This window comes from Brachycentrus maculatus, unplaced genomic scaffold (genome assembly GCF_059751285.1).
Source record: "Brachycentrus maculatus isolate JH-2025_06_01 unplaced genomic scaffold, ASM5975128v1 h1tg000055l, whole genome shotgun sequence".
NCBI lineage: Eukaryota > Metazoa > Arthropoda > Insecta > Trichoptera > Brachycentridae > Brachycentrus > Brachycentrus maculatus.
The window spans coordinates 3,729,543-3,754,116 of record NW_028280809.1 but is presented as its reverse complement, the minus strand read 5'-3'; the positions used below and the strand labels follow the sequence as shown (position 1 = coordinate 3,754,116).

At 34.4% G+C, this 24,574-nt stretch overlaps 1 protein-coding gene and 2 long non-coding RNA genes across 7 annotated transcripts in view; 1 reads left to right on the top strand and 2 right to left on the bottom strand.

Moving 5' to 3' along the window:
• The window catches only part of disp (RND transporter family member dispatched), a 29,679-nt gene extending 5,308 nt beyond the window's left edge, over nt 1-24,371 (bottom strand). Inside the window, exons 1-11 of one of the 3 annotated variants that reach the window (XM_088278191.1) lie at nt 24,152-24,371; nt 10,831-11,041; nt 10,265-10,748; nt 8,736-8,968; nt 7,673-7,852; nt 7,244-7,382; nt 5,842-6,075; nt 3,026-3,251; nt 2,252-2,351; nt 2,005-2,128; nt 704-858 (exon numbers count right to left, since the gene is read on the bottom strand). In XM_088278191.1, the coding sequence (XP_088134317.1) occupies nt 704-858; nt 2,005-2,128; nt 2,252-2,351; nt 3,026-3,251; nt 5,842-6,075; nt 7,244-7,382; nt 7,673-7,852; nt 8,736-8,968; nt 10,265-10,748; nt 10,831-10,962 (2,007 nt within the window). In that variant the 5' untranslated portion in view covers nt 10,963-11,041; nt 24,152-24,371. Of the gene's footprint in view, nt 1-703; nt 859-2,004; nt 2,129-2,251; nt 2,352-3,025; nt 3,252-5,841; nt 6,076-7,243; nt 7,383-7,672; nt 7,853-8,735; nt 8,969-10,264; nt 10,749-10,830; nt 11,042-11,147; nt 11,240-24,151 lie in introns of those variants that run through there. The other 2 variants (XM_088278190.1, XM_088278192.1) reach the window with 2 other exon arrangements.
• LOC148311907 (uncharacterized) lies at nt 13,999-15,429 on the top strand. Of its 2 annotated transcripts, XR_015839327.1 has the most exons (3): nt 14,028-14,431; nt 14,561-14,796; nt 15,120-15,429. It is a non-coding gene; the product is annotated as an uncharacterized LOC148311907 (long non-coding RNA). The 2 variants fall into 2 exon arrangements; XR_015839326.1 differs by lacking the exon at nt 14,561-14,796 and having other exon boundaries at nt 13,999-14,431.
• On the bottom strand, nt 21,003-22,433 carry LOC148311906 (uncharacterized). 2 transcript variants are annotated; one of them, XR_015839325.1, is made up of 3 exons: nt 22,001-22,404; nt 21,636-21,871; nt 21,003-21,312 (listed from the first exon to the last, which is right to left on the bottom strand). It is a non-coding gene; the product is annotated as an uncharacterized LOC148311906 (long non-coding RNA). The 2 variants fall into 2 exon arrangements; XR_015839324.1 differs by lacking the exon at nt 21,636-21,871 and having other exon boundaries at nt 22,001-22,433.
• Nucleotides 24,372-24,574: the final 203 nt, after the last annotated feature.

The following is a 24,574-nucleotide window of genomic DNA, read 5'->3' as shown; positions in this document are numbered from 1 at the left end:
ATCGTTCATCATTTACTTTGTGTAATACCCTCTTAAAAACTCTACTTCATGACCTATGACAGTGGCTACTAACACTCTCCATTGTCTACCATATAGAAATGATTCATTCATAATAATAAAAATTTAAAAAGACAAGGTCAGCTGTGTCATCAACATGGTCGTAAGCGTTTCTACATGGCCTACATTTATGGTCGATGAAAGAAATTAAGTTATTGCCCAAACACCTAAGAAATTAGGGGTTTGCCTCCCTTGCAGCCTGATGATGTCGATGTGACAAAATGATAAACACAGCAAGAAATCTAAGGACTGACGTACGCAATCATATACATATTTACATTAAATGTACGTACTGCTTATTGTTGACGGATAAATACATACTGCATACCCAATAAGCGAAATTTTGTACAACTTTCCCAATATGAAGACCCATATTGGTGTGTAGATCGATAAAGCAAAATCTATGCCAAATCTGTACTTATATTAGCTAAATAAAGGCAATTTAGAAGCGATATATATTTATTGATAGTTTATTAAGGCAGTATTTTATTTTGTGAAGTAAATTACTTGCAAAAGTAGACAAACCCTCTTTGCGATATTTAAAAAAAAAAAACAATAACATTTGAATTGCGTAAATCAATAAGCAAAACGATAAAGAAGCTATTTTTAAATACATTAATTTAAAATTAAGCAAATTTTCACTTACCCTGTTTGATCTTTCAAACCAATAATTATCTCTATAAACTAAATCATACTGTTCCAGTATTTGCGATGACTGGAATAATTGAAAACTTCTCGTATCGGGAAGCTTTAGTCCAGGGTAGTATATGACTATAACAGCACTTAGTATTGATAGGGAACCTGGAATAAAGACATTATGTATTATAAAACAAGAAAAACAAAAATTGCAATCCTCAAAATATAGCAAACTATTACAAATACAAAAATCAGTTACACATTAACATATTGTTTGTGGGCTGTTTTCTCATCTACTTCGACCTTAATTATACTCAGACAGTCTGCCGTCCGACCCTCAGTATACTAATCACAAGTAACCGCAAACACAATTCTGATCTACACAATGTTTTTTGGCGTCTCTCGCGCTCTACCAAAAGTAAACAAATATAATGCTTATAAGTGTCTCTCGCTCTCTACTGACAGTATGTAAAAGACGCTTTTAGGCGTTTCTCGCAAACAATGTGTTAAAATGTACCACACATATCTACATCCAGGACTTTTTTTAAACAAAAAAGGTCCCGTAACTCACTTCATGCCAAGCTTTTCACTAAAAAAATAAAATTGAAAGCAACTTTTTCTATCATCTTGATGGATTATATAAATATAGATTGTAATTACGTAAGCGCAAACATTGTTTCGTCTTATTGATTTTGAAAATTTAAAAAAAATATATCCTTGAAAAAATGTGCCGGAACGCCGTTCCACTGCGTTACTTGAAAAAAAAAGCCCTGTCTACATCAATAGTTTTATGAACTATAAACAAGAAAATTTTGTTTTCAAAAATTTAATTATTTTATTATCACACAACCTAAAAATAAAGATGACAACATATGTAGAAGGTATAAAAGCTATACAGGTTCAAGAGAAATGCAATCTTCTTCATATTTATATCAATAACACAGCTCTTAGATTACGGCTACCCAATATGTGGTGACTTTGACTGATTGGTTGGGCGTATGGGACAACTGCACAGATGTGCGGAGGTTCAGTGCTTTTCACAGTGGCAAAGTACCAATCAACCTTGCTGTAGAAATCCCTGATGAGCGAGGTTGTCTAGATTTTCATCAACTCCAGTCCTCAGTCTTTTGAAGCCGTTAATGCTCTCTATTCTTAGTTTACCCTGGAGATACCTACCCCCTGAGTCAAAGGCTTTTTCTCTCAGGGTAAGAAAGAATCAGTTGTGCCCGCAAGCAAGCTTTTGGGGGACTTAAGTCTCGAGCTGGGTATTGGGAACATCGACTAAAAATTTAACAAAATTAAAATAATTACCTAGAAGAAACAGCCACAGCCACCGTAGCTTAATGACCGTCATGACTAGGAATCTATTCATCATGCTCCAAGTATCTTCTATTGTTTGACGGACTGGTCTTACTTTTGACTCCCAACTTTTATTCTGAAAACAAAAACGAGTGTGTGAATTACGTGAGAGTTATTAATTTTATTACAAGTCAAAGGAGTTTTGCGCAAGTTACTTGTGCAAAAGTAGTACACAAGTATGAAGAAATATTTCCCTTACCTTAAACGAATTGCAAAATGTCTCCATTACAGCAACACTAGCAGGAAGCCATGTTATCATAAGGAAAAAGTTTACAATCACAACAGTTCCCGTAAAAATACTGAAAAATGAACAAAATTAGTTATTTCATTAATTGATTCGGCAGTCGATTTGTGATAAAATCTATCCATTTTTAAGTTTTAGTTTTACTTAGAAAATACCACTATGTATTTCTTAACACCTTCCGAAAAAATTCTGTGTAATTTCGTGTAGTGCACAAACGCCCATATGGTGTTTGAAAATGATGCAGAATGCATCAAAACACGTGTCACAATAGATTTTAAGAAACAGTGGTATTTAATAAATAAAACTTAAATTAAAAATTTGTTAAATAAGGCAATTTGTTTTTAAATACTTCTCCATAAAAAATGAATTAGAAACTAAAATACTAAATAATAAATAAAATAAGGTAAAAACTTGTTTGCCTCCATGATGTAATGGTTAGCGTGTTTAGCTACCGTGTCAGAGGTCCCGGGTTCGATTCCCAGGGGGGGGTAATAAATATATTTGTGATTTTAAAATCTAATATTTATTAAATACTACCCTGGACTGGTCACTGAAGCGCAGAAGTGATGACCTTGCCTTCATATAAGTAACGATCAAGATAATACTGCTTCAATACGATGCAGTGCCCTATGCACCATTGAGTGCGGATAGGGGGTTAGAAATAGAATAAAACATAATTTTTCCTAAATCTATTGGTTTTTTATTTTCTTAAATATTTGTGCAGATTACCCAAAGCAGTTGACGGCCGTGATGTTGCTAATGATGGAAGCGTAGAAGGCGGCGGCGGTTGTGAGACTCGTGACGAACATTGTGAGGGTTGCATGCTGCAGAGTGTCACTCATCAGTTCCACTAGTCGCCCCGGGTCTACCCCTAGACTGGTCATCCCGTCCACGGAGGCCTCCTTATGACTTTGCCACACTTTCACAAATATAAACATATCGTCTGCTCCGATTCCTAAAAGAAATTGTGGAATGGATATTATTATATAAATATTTTTTAAATCTTAGAATAAAGTGACGGTTAAAATGTCAATCTAATGGTGGGGACTGACCGGAGTCGTTTTGTCGTAACGCACGTTACGATGCGAGCATTCGTAAAGTCAATACAGCGAGCCGAGCTCATTCCGAGTATTCCATCTGATGTCGGATGCTCGTCCCGAATGTTACGTTACGACCAAATGCTCCGGTCAGTCCCCACCTTAACACTCTCCTTATCATTCATCATTTACTGTGTGTAATACTACTTTAAAAAACACTTCTTCATTACTGCCGACTGTAATGCAAATGTATATTTACATTACATTATATATTTACATTATATTCTACTAATGTAGAATGTAATGTAAATGTATAATGTTGTGTTATATTACCATACCACAAAGTTAAAAATGCTTTTAATATACAAAAAAATATATCAATCATTTATACATTAACAAAACAGGGTCATTTTTACAGAGCAGTTATTTTTACAGCTGACACACGTTTGTATAGGTAATACGCAGTCGTCATGTATGAGCGTAAAGGTGCTGCATGCTTAATTAAAGATGAGGAGAAAAGATTCTAGTTTTAAATGAAAAAAACTTAAATAAATGCTACAAACTTAATTTCAATTGTTTTAAAAATTTCACTTGTAAAGCTGCAGGCATATATTGTTTTTGAAAAATGCTACTAAAGACAGCAAAATATCTATGTTCAGAAGCAAAAAAATCTTAAAATAACTAATATGTGGTGAAAACCCCGATTTTGTATTAAAACAAATATTTGGACAAATAGGTGTGATTAATTAATAATTCTTAAGTAAATAAATAAATAAAAAACTAACAATTCTCAATTTTAAATGAAAAAAAAACTAAAAATATTAAATCATGCAAATAATAAACAAATATTATTTATGGTTATGTAGCAACAAGTTTTGTAAAAGAGTTTAAATTTATAATATTGCTACATTAATACTATAAATTTAAATGAATAATCATGCTCCACCAGCAATTTCTGTGGCAATTGAATATTGAATCTGATATGAAAAAATACTATTAGGTTCATACGTTATACAGATCACAGTTATATAGAAATTAAGTTTCAATTGCGCACACATATTACATCTGCCAAAAATTGCAATAAAAGTGTTAAAAAACTATATTTTCCATAAACAAAATATGGAAAATAAACAAGTCAACAAAAAATGTTTGTCATATTTTCGTATTTCAACATAAGCGGATCATAAAAAAACACAATTTCCCATTTTCCTACGCTACCTGGTTTTTATAATTAAAAACTAATTATACTTATGAATTTAAAATATACATATTTGAGAATAGGTATCAGATGTAAGATATGTTCGTAAATTTGTCGGCCTGTGTAATTCCGTAATAATTTTATAAATACATCTATATACTATATTCCAAAACTTTTGTTATTTTTGCATTATCAGCTATTTTATTTTATTTTTAGCTCATGTTCACGGGAAATTCTGAAATGTAGGGTAAAAAATCAACAAAAACTTTGATATAATATGGCAATTAACAACTAAATTTTGTATACATAAGGATACTGAAATTATATGAAGCTGCGTATCCACTCGGTTCAAGTAGCGTTCTGCAATTGCTTTTAGCAAATATGTTCAGGCATGCAATGGTTCACACTCCATCAACAGCGAACTTTCTCAATTGGATCCAATGGTGAATACACTGTATAAGGAAACACAGTTCACTTATGATCGCCAGTGGCGATTGACATATAGTGCATATGCTTTGTTTGCGAGAAAATTTTGATAGTGAATGTTCTACTGTTGTGAGCGCAACATCTCTATTGTGGTAGTTAGGGATGTGCAAAACGCTGTATGTTGGCTAATATAGTGGAGCTAAGTGGTAGCAAAATTAATATATTCAACGTATCATATATATGAATATGTTTTTTATTGATTTCGCAAGCTTTGGTGTCTGGCATATATGCAGGGTAATATGTATAATGATAATAATGAATTCAGTTACGCTAATTATACAAATTAATAAAAAATACTAGACAGGACATATCGACAGTCAGATGAAAAACAAAGGGTCTAAATTTATAAAGAATGATGATTAATATGAGATTTTTCTCAATACTTCAAAACTTTTTATATTCAAATTCTTAAAAAATATTTTATTTTTACAAGAACTACTAACCGATCATTTTGACAAGTTTATTTTTAAACGTAAATACCTCAAAACTTCTTTTGAGATTACTGTTTGCCAATTATCTGTTTACATGTATTTATTTAAGTACATAGTACATGTTGGCGGGAATTTTTTATCAAACACTGGACATTTTTATATTAATTTTGAGCATAAGACGCACTTGAATTTTGGAGGCAATTTTTTAGAGAAAAAAGTGTGTCTTATAGTTTGTAAAATATTGTATTCTATTCCGTTAAAGGGTCAGGAATATACCTGCTTTATGAATAAAGTTTTAATTTGTTCGAAATGTCCATCTGACTGTCGAAACACATACTAATATAACAAATGTTACTGACAAACACAAAAAGATTAAGAAAAATAATCACAAACCGACAGCAACCACAGCAGTCAGCAGATTCATAAACGGAAAGAATTTTAGGTTGAATACAATGGTGTAGAGAAAGTAAGAGATGCCGATGGAATAGGCAACTGCAAGGCACGTGGAGAGAGTCAGGAAAAGTGAACCGGAGTACAGCCACATGCAGCCAATGACAAACAAACCTCCCAGCCCAACCAACCAGGTGTCGTGGACAAGCCACCGGTCAAACACTGCGTTCTTTACACCTGAAACACAACATGTACATATTCATATGAGCTCCGAGTGACCCTCCAGGTGACCACACACTTCTATATACCTGCGCAAGTAAACTAGACTTTCTATCCTTATACTGCTGGAATAACTGTACAGTTATACAAGCTCTGACCCATAGATGACCCTGCGCAGGTAAACTGGACTTTATATTGTTATACTCCCGGAATAACTGTACAGTTATACAAGCTCTATCTTGACCCATAGATGACTTATAATTTGGGTGTATTTAAATCTTTGTTTGTACATACAAATACAAGGTAGAACCCTAAAATTTTGAGATGGAGACCTTGGGAGAATAAAAGAGGCGTCGAAAGATCTCACAAAATATGATCTAACGATATAGTCGCTATGGGGGGCAGTATGTAATTGGCTGCAAGCAGCTACAGACCGAAAAAAAATGTAAGGATACGGAAGTGGCCTATTTCAACCCTGAGCAACTAATATCAAGACATATTTTGGATTCATTAAACAAAAATCTACAGAGATATCACTTCAAACTCACGTATAAATGGGTTCTTAGATATTAAATATACTCGTATGTGCAAGATTCAACAATCAAGCAGTATGTACGTTCAATCATAGGTAGAGAGATGAATGTTATACATGTAAAAAACATGGACACATAAGCCAGTCGATGACAGATTTTAAGGCCTGTAAACGCCCTGACATCCATAATCCCTTCTCATAAAATGGTACACCTCTGTTAAGACATTTATAATACATGTTTCTTGAATTGAATTCTATCCTATCTAAGGTATACTTTTCTGTGTATAAACAGTATATCCCTGCAATTTTCCTAGACAGATAAATATATCAGTTATAATGCAGGGTGTATGGCTGCCTTTAGACGTTAGCTGCGTTTATAACCGTGAGATAAGTGCCATCTGTGGTATTATTCGGAATAAACAGCTTAACAGGTTCCAAGCAAGGATTTACCAAAAGCAAGTAGTAAACACGGCACAATATGTACCCACTTTCCTGTTTTTATTGCAATTTGAGATGATAGTAAAAATAATAAATTTGGATAGTTTATATAGCGCCATTTTCAAAAAATACTACCTCAGGGGTGCACCACATGTTGTCTAAAGGCAATTATATACTGTTCAAGTTGAACACAAGAAAAAATAAACAAAGGCTTACCAAGATCCATCGCAACGAGTGAAACATTGCTGTATCGGAATTTCACATCCTCTATTTTTTGGTAATACGGCATTACGGATGCACTACATGCAATTGGTAAGAAAATCATTGAAGAGTGAACATGTACTTGAGAATTGTTCTGAAAAGTAAAATGTTTTGTTACTAAGTCATTAGAGAAAATAAATTGACAAAAAAGTTTGAATAAAGACAGTTTTTTGCAGACGCCCACTCTGTTCAATCGTGGTGGCTTATAGCCGAGTGGACTAACAGCGTCTGTTGATAGTTCATTAAACAAAATAGATGAGAAACCGAACTAATCATGATTAAACTATATATGTATGTATATCGAAGTTCAATAAGTACCTCCAGACAGAAATATGTGACGAAAATTAATAATTAATTGGTTTGATTTTTTAAAATTATACTTACATTTGGAGGTAAAAAATCAGCATCCACCATAAAAGAAAGAATGTTGAACACTGCATTATACTTGAAGCAATCCGGTGGAGCAATGCAATACTCGGTTTCACAGTCAGATGCCAACTTAAGGGAGTGGAAATATTCAGAACACCGAGACAATAAGCTTATAACGTTAGATATGTCTTCCTCCTGCAGAAATAAACAATCAAATATTAGTTGATGTGGAAAAACTTACATTTATAACACTAAATATAAAAAAATTAAAGGACTATTATCTGTAAAACACACTGATGGATGAAAATTTGATCATTAACACACTCAGGAAGGTAAAGGTATTTCTACCCGTTTGGTCGATTGGTGCTTAAGGCCGGCTAGGGTATTTTTACCATCTGCGTTAGTCTCATTTCAAAGTCAGAAAATAATAAATTATTTAATACTTCATATGCATATTATATACCAATCTCTTTGTTAAGGTCCAAACTACATTGTACACAATTATCAAATCCCGTCGCCAGTAGTCCGCAGGCGGAAAAAAAACACCCATCCGAAATATGTAATCACAGATAAGCCACATCAAAAAAGCAATGTAACATAGTTTTTTTGCTTTGAAATTAGTTCCAAAACAAATATTAAGGATTCTTTATCAAAGTTGAAAAGTAGTTGAATATTATAATTAAAACATAACTTTGTTTTAAAATCACTATAAATATTTTATTATAACTTAATTATAATGTTTAGCGGTTTAGAAGCTAACCGCTTCTTTATCAAGACTGATTAATACAAATAAAAGAATTATCAGTCTTGAAAAAGAAGTGGTTAGCTTTGAAATCGGTAGACATAATAATTAAGTTATAATAAAATATTTATAGTGATTTTAAAACAAAGTTACATTTTAATTATAAAAAGAAAACTAGTTAAACTACATTGTGTTTTACGACTTTCAACCTCGCTCACAATACAATAATGAAACATACGTGATGCAAAGGCCAATGATTTTATTACATTATTTTAATTATAAAATGGAAAGTCACAAAGTTATTGCTTCAAATATAAATTATAGTTGAGTATTTACCGTGATATTCATACAGGATGAGATATTGGACAGAAGAGCTACGTAATTTGGAAGACTCCAAGGGGGGCAGCACTCCAGGTTGGGGGGTCGGGACTGTTGGCACAAGTTGGGGTACACACTCTCTCCGGCTTCCACCAGCTGTTCCTGCAGCACGCACATGCTGACCAGGTTATCCACCGTCATCATGGATGAACCGTCTACACTGGTAAACACCAAATGAGCATAATCGGCCACTGAAATAATGTACGAGAAGAAATGTATTAAATATATAACCTCCAAATAACACGTTGCTTAGAGGTTACGCTCAAATGACACACTACGGATAATGATACCACAAGTTAAGGCCCAAATCTCAAGTGTTCAAATTAGTATGCGCAGATCCGCGCTTAAAGCTCGACGTGTCCTTACGCTCAATTTTTTTAAAGATTAAAGAATTTATATTGGATACTTTTTTGTTTTTTAGGAAATATAAAGAAAAAAATATTTTTATATATTTTTTGTAATTTCTTACTTTTTAATAACTCTTTTCTTTACAAAACCATATAATTATTTTGAAGAAAAACTTAATTTATCAATGCAAAAACAATGTTTTAAGAAAAAAAACAAGTTAAGGCCCAAATCTCAAGTGTTCAAATTAGTATGCGCAGATCCGCGCTTAAAGCTCGACGTGTCCTTACGCTCAATTTTTTTAAAGATTAAAGAATTTATATTGGATACTTTTTTGTTTTTTAGGAAATATAAAGAAAAAAATATTTTTATATATTTTTTGTAATTTCTTACTTTTTAATAACTCTTTTCTTTACAAAACCATATAATTATTTTGAAGAAAAACTTAATTTATCAATGCAAAAACAATGTTTTAAGAAAAAAAACATTTAAGTAAAATGTTTACTGAATTTAGAGAAAATTAAGTTGTGATTTAACGAATACCTGGCCTTAACATTACATCACGGCCCAATTCAATATGAAACATTTACATACAAATTGTATTTTTGATATTTTTGTTGATATTTCTTGATGAAACTCTACTGCAATACATTTAGCTATAATATATTAGTGCTAATATGGATAGATGACTTCTGGGAAGAGAACAATTAATGCTGGCTTACATGAACAGAAAATTTATAAATAAATGATCAGAAAATATAATTATAAAAAAGTTATTCAAAATCAAGAAGTAAAAGAATTTTTTTATTATTTAAAAACAAGAAATAATAGTGTTTTTATTATTTACACAAATATTTCAATTTCATACTATTTCCGTGAGCCTAAGCGGCTCATTATAAAGAAAATATTAGAAATAGGTATCAAATCGTGGTAGAGTGGATTCAAACCGAGAAACTCTGACAAAAGTCCGCGACACTAACCACGGGACTTAAATAAAATTGGGTTTTTAGACCGGGATTCTGAAAATTGTCATGGCAGTCAACGTGTTGAAATTGACATTTCATCCGTAGGGTGAATAATCCAGTGTCCGATGTAATAATAATATTAATATTGAAAATAAAGAGGTTTATAATGCCACTTACTTGGAACGCCGCAGAAAAAGCCGTCACTCGAAAGATGATGATGTTCAGTAAAAGAAGGAGGTAGCTCCAAGTTCTTCAATGATACCCACTGGTTTCGTGTGTACTCAATTCTATCTCCGTCATTCTCTTGCGATAGATAGGTCAAGTTCTTTCCATAGCCCCAATGCTCGTGTTCATCTGTATAATTTCCATCAGACTTGGAAATATTGATAGGTGATTCAGTATATAAAATTTTACTAGACTTAGATGGCTTTTTGATCTGTTTAATCTTCTTTATTTTGGCTTGAACATCTTTCGGCGGCTTTCTCTTCCCGTTTCTAGCTTTAGGTTTGAAGTTTGAACGATTTCTACCTTTCATGTAATGCACTTCATCCAAAATGTCTTTTGGATTGACAGCCAGCGAACCTGACGGTCTCGTTTCTTCGATTAAATTTCGCCACGATATTAAACGGTTCGCTAAAACTGTACCTCTAGTTTCAAACCCCTGAAATAAATTCACGCCGTTTTAATGTATATCAATTCAATGTAAATTAAATGAAAAAAGGTTATGAATATCGAATACTCACCAATGTGGGATCAGTGAAGTCTGGAAGTTTCCTAGTTACTAGAGGTATGACGGTGCATACTGCAGCGAGAGTTGTGACAAAAAACAATACGACGCAAGGATGATGGACTAAAAGCTTGGCGTAAAAAGTCATTGTAGTATCAAATGTACCCGATTCGATTGTATCATTTGGTTGAATGCCCAAATCCAAAGGTTTATTGGGAACATCACCTCTGAAAAAAATATATAACCTTACTTCGGTTGCACTTAAAATATGTCCTAACACCAATTATGAAATACCATATTGTGCATATGTATACTATCCAGAATAAAACTTACATAAAACTGGACAGAATAAAAAATCATCATTCACTAGCTGTAAGATAAGATGCTCGCTAAAAAACCGATTGCTATCTGTCACTTTTGTAAACAATATTCATAATTCCATAGAAATATATTATTCGTAGAAAATGGGTACAAGTCATAAGTACCTATCTATATACGATCGATTATAAGTATGTGTGTATTTACTTGTAAACAAAAAACATATTTTTTTCACCTGATTTCAAGCCCTTGAAGGAATTTATACACTTAAATAGAGTCAAACTTACACGCTGCCTCTGTAGTGTAGTGGTTAGCCCATTTGCATATTTTAGTCCCGAGTTGGATTCCCTAGGAGTTCGAATAAATATAGATAATTGTTTTTTCATTCAAATAATTATTTTATATTACTCATTGGATTGGGATCTGAAGTGTAACTTTTACCTTGCCTCTGAGTCAGAGGCTCTGCATCTTTTTTTAAAAGACCAAACAAAAAAGTAAAGCATTTTCTAGCAAAACAAAAAAAACTTATACTCCTGGGAATACAGCGTGGTACCCTCTAATGAAGAAAACAGTGACCAAGAGAATTAGATGGAATATGATAGTGGATCCGGAAAGTATGATACAGAATTTTCGTCATAAGATAAGGATTTCATATTTATTTTTGAAAATATTTTTATTATTATCAAATGTTTATTTATAACGTTAAACGAAAATAAACTGTAGGATATAAAAAGTTTAAATTAGTTTTACATACATCCAGAGAAAGGAATAGAATAAACATTTTTGGTCAGTGATGTTGTAAAAATACTCCTGTGTGCGGTGACTATGCTGAATTCGATATTCCTATTATGAAAATATCCTTTATGTTTTGTATAGTATTTTAAAAATATATCATTTTAGTAACACGATCTTTTCCCCATTTCATAATTAATTTTTACTTAGTAAATACCACTATTTCTTAAAATCTAATGTGACACGTGTTTCGGTGCATTCCGTATCCCCAAGAACCGCTTCTTCGCACTAAAATAAAATAATACACACTCCTTTTTCACACGATTTATTTTTATTTTTAAACGATTTAGAAATAATACGTAAGAAAAAAGGGTAAAAATAAAACATTCGTTTCGTAAAACTATGATACACGATTTACACACAACAAAGGTTTGATAGTCCCAAGAATTAACAATACTCGTAAATATGGAAGTCCAACACTTCAATATATCGTTCCGAACATTTTTAATTTGTTGCCGACGGATGTTAGAGGTCAAAATAAAATATTGAACAAAGGCAAAATAAAGGAATGGGTAAATGATCAAGAGTTAATTTTATGAAAATTGTAAAATGTATATATTCTTACTTTTTCTCTCTTTTTGTGTGTATATTAGGTTAAAATGTATAAAAACAATAAAAATGAATGCAAAAAGAACTCCACCGACAAGACACACAAGGTGGCTTGGTGGGTCTCTGCAATTTTTTTTAATATGTTTAAAAATTTTCTTATTTAAATAAATGTATACTATTTATATACATAATAAAAATAAAAATAAACAACCCATACAGTAAATTCGGCCCTGACTAGACTTACCAAAGCTCTCGCAAATTCATTATCAACGTGCTTGCAAATTCGATATATTTTTTCCTGTTATCTTCGTGTATATTTTACGTATAAAATTAACAATCGTGTAAAATACAGCGTATAGATTATATCACATTGTACCATAATCATTTTCCATCATATTGTGTACCTATACCCATATTTTTCCGAGATCCCATTCCTACATTTTGACTGAAAGATCCATTGTACTTGAAATATTTTGTCGGCTGGGAAGGGGGAGATTTCGCTCCACATAATTTCAGTTCTCGGAATTTGTTCGGATTGCTGGAATTTATTTTCTGTTTACTGATTTTTCAGAACTTTCAGGACGCCATATTTCAGTCGACGAGAGAAAGAGAGAATTCCCGTTCTTCTGTTTTCAGTTTTCCAAGAATTTTCAAGATATCGAATATTTAACTTTTTAGTTTTCTGTTTAAAAATTAAACGTTCACAACTCAACATGAAAATTTAACTCATAGTCTTGCTACTGAACCATACGTTATTTCAGTGTCCGCTCACAACAGAGAAGGAAAACTTTCTAAATAGCTTAAACACAGGGAGGAATCCAACTACCCAGCCAAGTATCCACCCTTCTTTATAAACCTTATTCTAGAATTGCGGTCATATTTTTTCAAATGATAAAGCTAAACTCATTTAAACTATGTTTTTGTTTGTTTTGTTTGTATTAATGTTAAAATAATACTTGATACTGGCAGAAACATCTTTTCTTTGTATGACTGCCAAATATATTTTTTTTAAACATACGGACCTTTTCTGGGTTGTCAGGACACCACTAACTGTGAGTTAACGGCATGACAGGCTGTAATATAAGACATCCAGATCTGCTTCTTACGATTGCGAAAAACATGTGCGGAGGCACAAACTACAGAGGACGACCCGCTTAACCTATATGGACCAAATTATCTCCGACATTCTTTGTAGCTGGTATGCCGAGTTTAAGAGACGAGCCAAGAAAACAGCAAACTATTCATCACAAAGATTGTATGTATCCTACGAAGAGACCGGCATGAATGGTACCTCAAAAAAATTTTAAAATTACATAAAAAAATATTTATGTGTATATAAAAATATGGATCCAAGAAACTTGGTTCAAGGGGTAAATAAAATAGGATGCCATCATGCATACCCTCCTCGTGCTAAAATGACTCACAATTATTGAAAAGATATGTAAAAAAACATATATGGGTACCTACCTGAAATCAAGTGAGAAAACATGCTGCGCTATGTGATATATAATGCTGGTCACTCACGACGAGGAAAATAGTAGATTTTGTTACATTTTCTCTGGTTTTGTAACGTTCAAGTACGAAATTCGGAAAGACGAAAGATTTCACTGCCAACCTGGCGATATGACGCGAAATCATTAGTATATAATGTTTGTATATAAGCTTCGTTCGAGTCTGGCCGGGCGGCCGTTATGAATTCATTGCACAAACTAATTTATATAATTCATTGTAAACAATAAATGACAAGCCGGGTGATCTCGTGTTGAAAATAACTATTATATATTGGAAATGTGAGTACTTCATTATTGGTAAGGCGTTTCCTCTCATTCCGCCGTTTGCTAAACAGCTGTCAAACAAATTACGCAAGAAATTTGTCTCGACTGCTGCTCAAATAAGCGCTAATTAGAAGAAATATGTATTCTATAACCTCCGGAATGACCCCATCAACAGCATTGCAGGTAATCAACTGTTTTTGTTGTTGTTTTTCATGCCTGAAAAACTGTGCAATCTTCTTTGTGTGAAATGTCATTTTGACAGTCCGTTGACAGCGAGTCTGTTTTTATTATTGTTTTTATGTTATATTTTAGGTAAAGTACGGACAACCGGCATAGTTACAAGCACATTTATTGTCATATAATGTTATTTATTGCACTATATGCATATAAAATAAGATTCAACAAACACAAAAGATGTCATTCAAAAAATAGCTACAGCACGTGGCGTATAGATTTTGAAATGGTTTTCCAGTTTTACTTATACAGTTACAAATGTCAATTTACTAGTGGGTGCAATGCTTGCCCATGTTTTGTTCACAAAGAAATAGGTATGGATGATAATTAATAAATAATATTGGATATATGATGAAAGAAGACCAGCCCGACGAAGCTTGCAATCGCAAAACCGGACTGGACTCTTTTGCTGACAAATTTCCAGCCCCCATCTGTGCTCCACGAGTAGTTTTATGATGAGGTTGGAACTCTTCATATCAACCCCTCCGAGAAGCCTGCCACTGTATACCTTATAAGACCATCTTAGTGTATACCGGTGTCTGATATCCTCATCATCGGAGATCGCTCAGTGGGTCGTAATGCTAGCAATTATTTTTCAAACATAAAAACTAATTCTGTAACTTTGTTACCTTTTCAGACTCTTGCAACTATTGGCAAATGACTTGTCGCGGCAGAAGGGTTCCATTTCCCCCATTGTGTTGGCGCTTTGGACAGTTTCATTTCCTAGCGCTGGATCAGAATATATAAACTACAGAGGACGATTCGGCATTGTTTTATTTGGATGTGTAGCCAGTAATTACTGTTTTAGTGTTTGCAGATATGTATAGGCAGATAGATGATATAACCATGAAACGTGTGTTATTGCACAATTTTCTTGGGAGTTATTCATCGTGACTAATATATATGTATACTCTCCCCCCTGAAAATAAACATATTATGCTCTTAAATATGTTTTTATTTTGTTCATTAATGACCGAGATCCTTGAAAAGTATCATCCTATCCCGCTCTCTGTGATCTTACAACATTGACCTTAATTTTTTACAGAAATGCAATCTAAAGTAACTAACTGACCATCACGCCGCTTCCGCAGGGATAGGCAGAGAGAATAGAACACCACACCACGCTACTCTTGTCTTTGTACACATTCTTCTTTACGCATCCCCTCACACATCCTCCTCCCAACCCTTCTCCGCACCCCAAAGGTGCATAGGGCACTGCATTATATAGAAGCAGTGTTATCTTGATCGTTAAATACACGAAGGAAAGGTGATCAGCCTTTCGCTTCAGGTACCAGTCCAGGGTCATATTAAATATATATTTGACTGAAAAATCAATAATATTTATTGCGACCCTCTTGGGAATCAAACCCGGGACCTCCAGCATGGTAGCCTAGAGCGCTAACCGCTACACTATGGAGGCGGACCTCATACATACCCGCCGATTATTCGGATTCCTGAATTGACCACTTTCAATTATTTTAAATACTTGATCATGCCAAGTTTTGCCCGGTCATCCTCTGCTCATGTTCCCAACAAGATTCGCCTCATAAATTTCTTTTACAATCCTTTCTTCGCTCGTTCGTTTAGATCTTTTATAACTAACTAACTAACCATCACGCCGCTTCAGGCAGAGAGAATAGAACGCCACACCACTCTGTCTTTGCAAACATTCTTCGCCTCTTCCACGTTCATGCATCTCCTCATACATACCCGCCGATTACTACGACTCCTAACCTGACCACTTTCAAGTATTTGGCATACCTGATCGTGCCATGTTTTTCTTGGTCTTTCTCGGCATAAATTTGTTTTACCGTTCTTTCCTCACTCATTCGTTCCACATGTCCAAACCATCTCAACGCGCCTTTCTTAATTTTATTGATAATGGTTATCTCCGCTTTGGATTCCTTCCTTATTTCACTATTCGAACATCTATCATACATCGTTTTGTCGCACATTCTTCTGAGAGATTGCATTTCGACTGCACTCAGTCTACTTTCATCCTTCTTTTGCCAACTCCATGTTTTACTTCCATACATTAGAGTTGGAACCAGGACTCCGTTGTGCACTGCCAGTTTAGCTTCCGCTGATAGGCTTTTATTTGCCATAACTGATATTATTAGAGGGTATTTCTTTTTCATCGAGAATTTTAATGACTTCCTTTAATCTGACTCTATCGAATGCTTTAGTAAGACCTACAAAGCAGAGGTAAGCTGTCTTATTGAACTCTATTGCTTTTTTAACTAATTTGTCTAACAACAAATGTGTTGAACTTATTTACGTCCGAGTTCACTCGGTTTCTCAGCGTCACATATTTAGCATATTCTTCTGGTGACGGTGAGCTTCTGTATTTCAGATGGCTTTTCTTCGGCGAGTTCCTTGACTTCATCAGTAAACCATTTTATCAATAATGATTATCTCAGCCTTGCATTCTTTCCTTCTTTCACCATTCGAACATCTATCATAATCTCTTTTTGCCTCACATACAAATAAAACTAACTAACCATCACGCCGCTTCCCCGCAGGGGTAGGCAGAGAGAATCGAACGCCACACCACTCTGTCTTTGCAAACATTCTTTGCCTCTTCTACATTCATGCATCTCCTCATACATACCCGACGATTATTACGACTCTTGACCCGGCCGCTTTCAAGTATTTGACATACCTGATTGTGCCAAGTTTTCCTCGGTCGTCCTCTGCTTCTTTTTCCAACTACATTCGCTCCATAAATTTGTTTAACCGTTCTTTCTTCACTCATACGCTCCACATGTCCAAACCATCTCAACACACCTTTCTTAATTAATAATGTAATAAATAATAAATAATATATATAAATAATAAATAATGTATGTAAAAATAAAAATAATAGATCAACCTGGCTGATCGGTGATAATATGCGTGAATAGCCTATAAATAAAAAAAAGACATTCATAATAACAGCAATGGGGGCGCGAGATAGAGACAGGCATGAATATAGAAAGAGGTAGAAAGACATTCGCCGGAGCTAGCGGTTGAGTTCGGCTTCGTCCACAGAACCAAAGATCAATTAACGAACATCTATTTACTTATATTTCTTCTTTTTTTATGGCTATTCACCCTTCTAGCCAATGCGAGTTATTTTTTATTTATATATTATTATTTTACACTTTTTACAATTTAAAAAAGATAAATGTTTGAGTTTTTATTATTTACAAAAAAAAACTTCAATTTCATACTATTTCTGTGAGCCTGAGCGGCTCATTATTAGAAAGTGGTATGAAATTGTGGTAAAGTGGTTCGAACCGAAAAACTTTGATTAAAAAATCCGAGACACTAGCCACGGGACCACAACCCGATACGATTTGAATTGAAATCGTTTGTTTTCCTGTAATTGGGGTTAGCTTCATTATTAAGTTGGTTTGTTTAGTTAGTTATTTTATATATTTCATACACATTTACAAATGATTTTCAATTAATTTTGTTTGTTAGGGGAGGTCGATGAGATTGAGATGTTAGTGGAAAATGGAATTGGATTGAGAAGATAATACTTGACATGTAAATTTATCTTAAAATTTTCGACTAAAAAATATAATCTTCTGATTTAAAAAAATGATAGTTAATAATTCCGAGGGGGCGTCAGAGGCCTGCACTTGCAGGGCATTAATTGGAGACCTAGATCTTATTTCATTGGGTGCCCGTTTAATGACGGCTTCTTTTCAGACCTCTCCAGCATTAGCATTCCGTTTTCCACTAACCTCTCAACCTTATTAACCTCCCAAACTTGTTTGTAATAATTTTTATTTCTGCTAATAATTTGGATGCAACTGGCTATCCAGAAGCTTTCAGATTCATTGTCGTTGCATGACCTAGTTGTGAAAGTAGAGTGGAGTTCCCTAGATTTTCAATTCTGCGGCGATTGCATCGTTCAGAACTATCTTCAAAAGCTGTTCCGCACGACCGCGCTTTTGTTGTTTTCGAGTCATCTTGCCCCTATGTGCGGCGCGGCGGATTGCCGGCTTTGTGAGTCAGTGACAAATTGACATTCTGATTCTGGAGAAGGGTGATGCAGGGGACAGAAGACGATTGAAAGCACGCGTGGAGAAGAATCATTAAAGATATCATGAAATACATTTAAAAAATAAAAAATATAAATTATACATTTGTGGGTTACAATAGTACATGTAGGAAGGCTCAATATATAAATACATACAGATAATACATATTTTACCACAATTTCATACCACTTTCTAATAATGAGCCGCTCAGGCTCACAGAAATAGTATGAAATTGAAGTTTTTTTTTGTAAATAATAAAAACTCAAACATTTATCTTTTTTAAATTGTAAAAAGTGTAAAATAATAATATATAAATAAAAAATAACTCGCATTGGCTAGAAGGGTGAATAGCCATAAAAAAAGAAGAAATATAAGTAAATAGATGTTCGTTAATTGATCTTTGGTTCTGTGGACGAAGCCGAACTCAACCGCTAGCTCCGGCGAATGTCTTTCTACCTCTTTCTATATTCATGCCTGTCTCTATCTCGCGCCCCCATTGCTGTTATTATGAATGTCTTTTTTTTATTTATAGGCTATTCACGCATATTATCACCGATCAGCCAGGTTGATCTATTATTTTTATTTTTACATACATTATTTATTATTTATATATATTATTTATTATTTATTACATTATTAATTAAGAAAGGTGTGTTGAGATGGTTTGGACATGTGGAGCGTATGAGTGAAGAAAGAACGGTTAAACAAATTTATGGAGCGAATGTAGTTGGAAAAAGAAGCAGAGGACGACCGAGGAAAACTTGGCACAATCAGGTATGTCAAATACTTGAAAGCGGCCGGGTCAAGAGTCGTAATAATCGTCGGGTATGTATGAGGAGATGCATGAATGTAGAAGAGGCAAAGAATGTTTGCAAAGACAGAGTGGTGTGGCGTTCGATTCTCTCTGCCTACCCCTGCGGGGAAGCGGCGTGATGGTTAGTTAGTTTTATTTGTATGTGAGGCAAAAAGAGATTATGATAGATGTTCGAATGGTGAAAGAAGGAAAGAATGCAAGGCTGAGATAATCATTATTGATAAAATGGTTTACTGATGAAGTCAAGGAACTCGCCGAAGAAAAGCCATCTGAAATACAGAAGCTCACCGTCACCAGAAGAATATGCTAAATATGTGACGCTGAGAAACCGAGTGAACTCGGACGTAAATAAGTTCAACACATTTGTTGTTAGACAAATTAGTTAAAAAAGCAATAGAGTTCAATAAGACAGCTTACCTCTGCTTTGTAGGTCTTACTAAAGCATTCGATAGAGTCAGATTAAAGGAAGTCATTAAAATTCTCGATGAAAAAGAAATACCCTCTAATAATATCAGTTATGGCAAATAAAAGCCTATCAGCGGAAGCTAAACTGGCAGTGCACAACGGAGTCCTGGTTCCAACTCTAATGTATGGAAGTAAAACATGGAGTTGGCAAAAGAAGGATGAAAGTAGACTGAGTGCAGTCGAAATGCAATCTCTCAGAAGAATGTGCGACAAAACGATGTATGATAGATGTTCGAATAGTGAAATAAGGAAGGAATCCAAAGCGGAGATAACCATTATCAATAAAATTAAGAAAGGCGCGTTGAGATGGTTTGGACATGTGGAACGAATGAGTGAGGAAAGAACGGTAAAACAAATTTATGCCGAGAAAGACCAAGAAAAACATGGCACGATCAGGTATGCCAAATACTTGAAAGTGGTCAGGTTAGGAGTCGTAGTAATCGGCGGGTATGTATGAGGAGATGCATGAACGTGGAAGAGGCGAAGAATGTTTGCAAAGACAGAGTGGTGTGGCGTTCTATTCTCTCTGCCTGAAGCGGCGTGATGGTTAGTTAGTTAGTTATAAAAGATCTAAACGAACGAGCGAAGAAAGGATTGTAAAAGAAATTTATGAGGCGAATCTTGTTGGGAACATGAGCAGAGGATGACCGGGCAAAACTTGGCATGATCAAGTATTTAAAATAATTGAAAGTGGTCAATTCAGGAATCCGAATAATCGGCGGGTATGTATGAGGTCCGCCTCCATAGTGTAGCGGTTAGCGCTCTAGGCTACCATGCTGGAGGTCCCGGGTTTGATTCCCAAGAGGGTCGCAATAAATATTATTGATTTTTCAGTCAAATATATATTTAATATGACCCTGGACTGGTACCTGAAGCGAAAGGCTGATCACCTTTCCTTCGTGTATTTAACGATCAAGATAACACTGCTTCTATATAATGCAGTGCCCTATGCACCTTTGGGGTGCGGAGAAGGGTTGGGAGGAGGATGTGTGAGGGGATGCGTAAAGAAGAATGTGTACAAAGACAAGAGTAGCGTGGTGTGGTGTTCTATTCTCTCTGCCTATCCCTGCGGAAGCGGCGTGATGGTCAGTTAGTTACTTTAGATTGCATTTCTGTAAAAAATTAAGGTCAATGTTGTAAGATCACAGAGAGCGGGATAGGATGATACTTTTCAAGGATCTCGGTCATTAATGAACAAAATAAAAACATATTTAAGAGCATAATATGTTTATTTTCAGGGGGGAGAGTATACATATATATTAGTCACGATGAATAACTCCCAAGAAAATTGTGCAATAACACACGTTTCATGGTTATATCATCTATCTGCCTATACATATCTGCAAACACTAAAACAGTAATTACTGGCTACACATCCAAATAAAACAATGCCGAATCGTCCTCTGTAGTTTATATATTCTGATCCAGCGCTAGGAAATGAAACTGTCCAAAGCGCCAACACAATGGGGGAAATGGAACCCTTCTGCCGCGACAAGTCATTTGCCAATAGTTGCAAGAGTCTGAAAAGGTAACAAAGTTACAGAATTAGTTTTTATGTTTGAAAAATAATTGCTAGCATTACGACCCACTGAGCGATCTCCGATGATGAGGATATCAGACACCGGTATACACTAAGATGGTCTTATAAGGTATACAGTGGCAGGCTTCTCGGAGGGGTTGATATGAAGAGTTCCAACCTCATCATAAAACTACTCGTGGAGCACAGATGGGGGCTGGAAATTTGTCAGCAAAAGAGTCCAGTCCGGTTTTGCGATTGCAAGCTTCGTCGGGCTGGTCTTCTTTCATCATATATCCAATATTATTTATTAATTATCATCCATACCTATTTCTTTGTGAACAAAACATGGGCAAGCATTGCACCCACTAGTAAATTGACATTTGTAACTGTATAAGTAAAACTGGAAAACCATTTCAAAATCTATACGCCACGTGCTGTAGCTATTTTTTGAATGACATCTTTTGTGTTTGTTGAATCTTATTTTATATGCATATAGTGCAATAAATAACATTATATGACAATAAATGTGCTTGTAACTATGCCGGTTGTCCGTACTTTACCTAAAATATAACATAAAAACAATAATAAAAACAGACTCGCTGTCAACGGACTGTCAAAATGACATTTCACACAAAGAAGATTGCACAGTTTTTCAGGCATGAAAAACAACAACAAAAACAGTTGATTACCTGCAATGCTGTTGATGGGGTCATTCCGGAGGTTATAGAATACATATTTCTTCTAATTAGCGCTTATTTGAGCAGCAGTCGAGACAAATTTCTTGCGTAATTTGTTTGACAGCTGTTTAGCAAACGGCGGAATGAGAGGAAACGCCTTACCAATAATGAAGTACTCACATTTCCAATATATAATAGTTATTTTCAACACGAGATCACCCGGCTTGTCATTTATTGTTTACAATGAATTATATAAATTAGTTTGTGCAATGAATTCATAACGGCCGCCCGGCCAGACTCGAACGAAGCTTATATACAAACATTATATACTAATGATTTCGCGTCATATCGCCAGGTTGGCAGTGAAATCTTTCGTCTTTCCGAATTTCGTACTTGAACGTTACAAAACCAGAGAAAATGTAACAAAATCTACTATTTTCCTCGTCGTGAGTGACCAGCATAATACTAGCAAAGCTATTTGGCTTTTTCTTTCCCTGTAAAAAAATTTAAATACTTGCAGATATATTTTGTTCCGAGTCTTAAATGAACAAAATATAAATCATTTAATTGACTACATACGTATTTTTAATATTCATCAAATGTATAGTCACTAGAAACATTACAAACTTTCAACTGCACGTCAAAGAAAATTGTGAAGTAGGTATGGTCGTCCATCGTGGGTAGAATCGTGAATATTACACAGTATATAAAGTGACCATTTAAACCAGTAAATAACAGGTCGTAACCCAAACTTTTATACACCCATCTCATTAAAAAATCATTTATTGATATTAAGATATCAATAAAAACTTTAGATACATTTTTGAAACTCCTGTTAATAATTATTTTTGAAGTTTCATACATGTCTGACTGAGAAATTGGCACCGTGGGTTCGATTCCCGCCGATATTTTTTGTGCTTTCCTTTCCCGTATTTTCTTTTACATCTATAGAAAAATCTTTGTGGGATAAGACTTAATAAAGAAAAGAAATAATAAAACACCAACCAAACGACAGCAAAAGAGTTCTCAGTTGTTGGAATAAAAAAATAAGCTTAGTGCGTAAATACTTGAGGTAGTATTTTACGAAAATGGCGCTTTATAAATTGTCCAAATTTTTATATTATTTATTGATTTAGTACGCATATCCAAAAACTTAAAGATTCAAACTAAATTAAGTTTATTGAAAATAAAAGATAATAGTTAAAACTGTGTTTTATTTTTATTTTGGATTATTAATATAAATTAAACATTAAGCTAATCACAATTTTAAACATGTTTAAAATAAAAATGCAGAGACCCACCAAACCCCACCTTGTGTGTCTTGTCGGTGGAGTTCTTTTTGAATACATTTTCATTTGTTTTAACCATTATAATCTAATACACACACAAAAAATAGAAAAAAAACTAAAATTAAAAAATAAGCTAAATGTGCATTAACTTATTTACATTTATTTATTAAATATGCATTAACCTTTATAGCATACACATAAGTCTATGATAATTCATATTTATCATGAATTATAAATCATAAAGATTTATTAATATATTTAATATAGTAAAACTGTTGTAGGATTACCCAAAACACAAACACACGTTGAGCAATCACATCTGGGAAAACATTTTCCTAGAAATAGGGGTGTGTTTATATACCACCAGACGATGCACAGATCAAAAGCTCTTTATTACAATATTGTATTTAATAAACGCAATCAAATCACACATTATTCAGCCGGGACACGAAGCATTTTACTATAAACGTAAAAGGTATTTGTCCCTGACCCGAGTCTACCAAGGCCGACGCGAAACGCGATGCGACAACAATAACCTTGATCAAAACTCAATTTCTCTCAGTTTTCTTCTCTTTTTTACTTCCAATATTGTTTCTCCTGGTCCATAAAAACATGGTATTTATAAATTTAATTGCGAATATTCATTAACTACTTTCATATCACTTTAAATGATAGCTAGGTGACACATATGTTTTTTTTACGACGCTAGAAAGAATGAAAATTTTCTGAATTTTCCTGATCAGTTACTGTACATTTATTTGTATTCTGTTTAAATTTTCTGTATAGTATGGCAAGTATTACAGTAATACGCGTGGTTTTAGCTAATTTTTATTTATTTACGTCATGTCTCAAGAGCTTTTCACTTTCGACGTACCTGGTACTCGCCGCAGATTCGGCAATGCTGTGGACGCTCAGAGATGAAGTATCAGAGTGGTCCAGCACCGAGGACGCTCCGACCGCGGCCAGTGTATCGCCTGTACTCCTGGTTACACCATTCTCGCAGCTCGCCGCTCGCTGCACGAACACGACACTCCACCAAACACTTAACAGATGTTCTCTCAGGGCGGACGGAGACGAGCAGGGCGGGTGGCGGGTGGACGCGTGCTCTGTTAGGGGAGGAGGAGAGTCCTAAAGACTCGTGTACACGGGACAAAATTCACCCTTTAAAGTTGAAAATAATTGGACAATGATAACAGCGTGGAGCTGCAGGCTGAGCTTCTAAGGGAGCTTTGAGCGATACTAATCAAAATTAAGCTTACTTCTATTTTTTTACAATAATGTAAGTTATATAAGTATA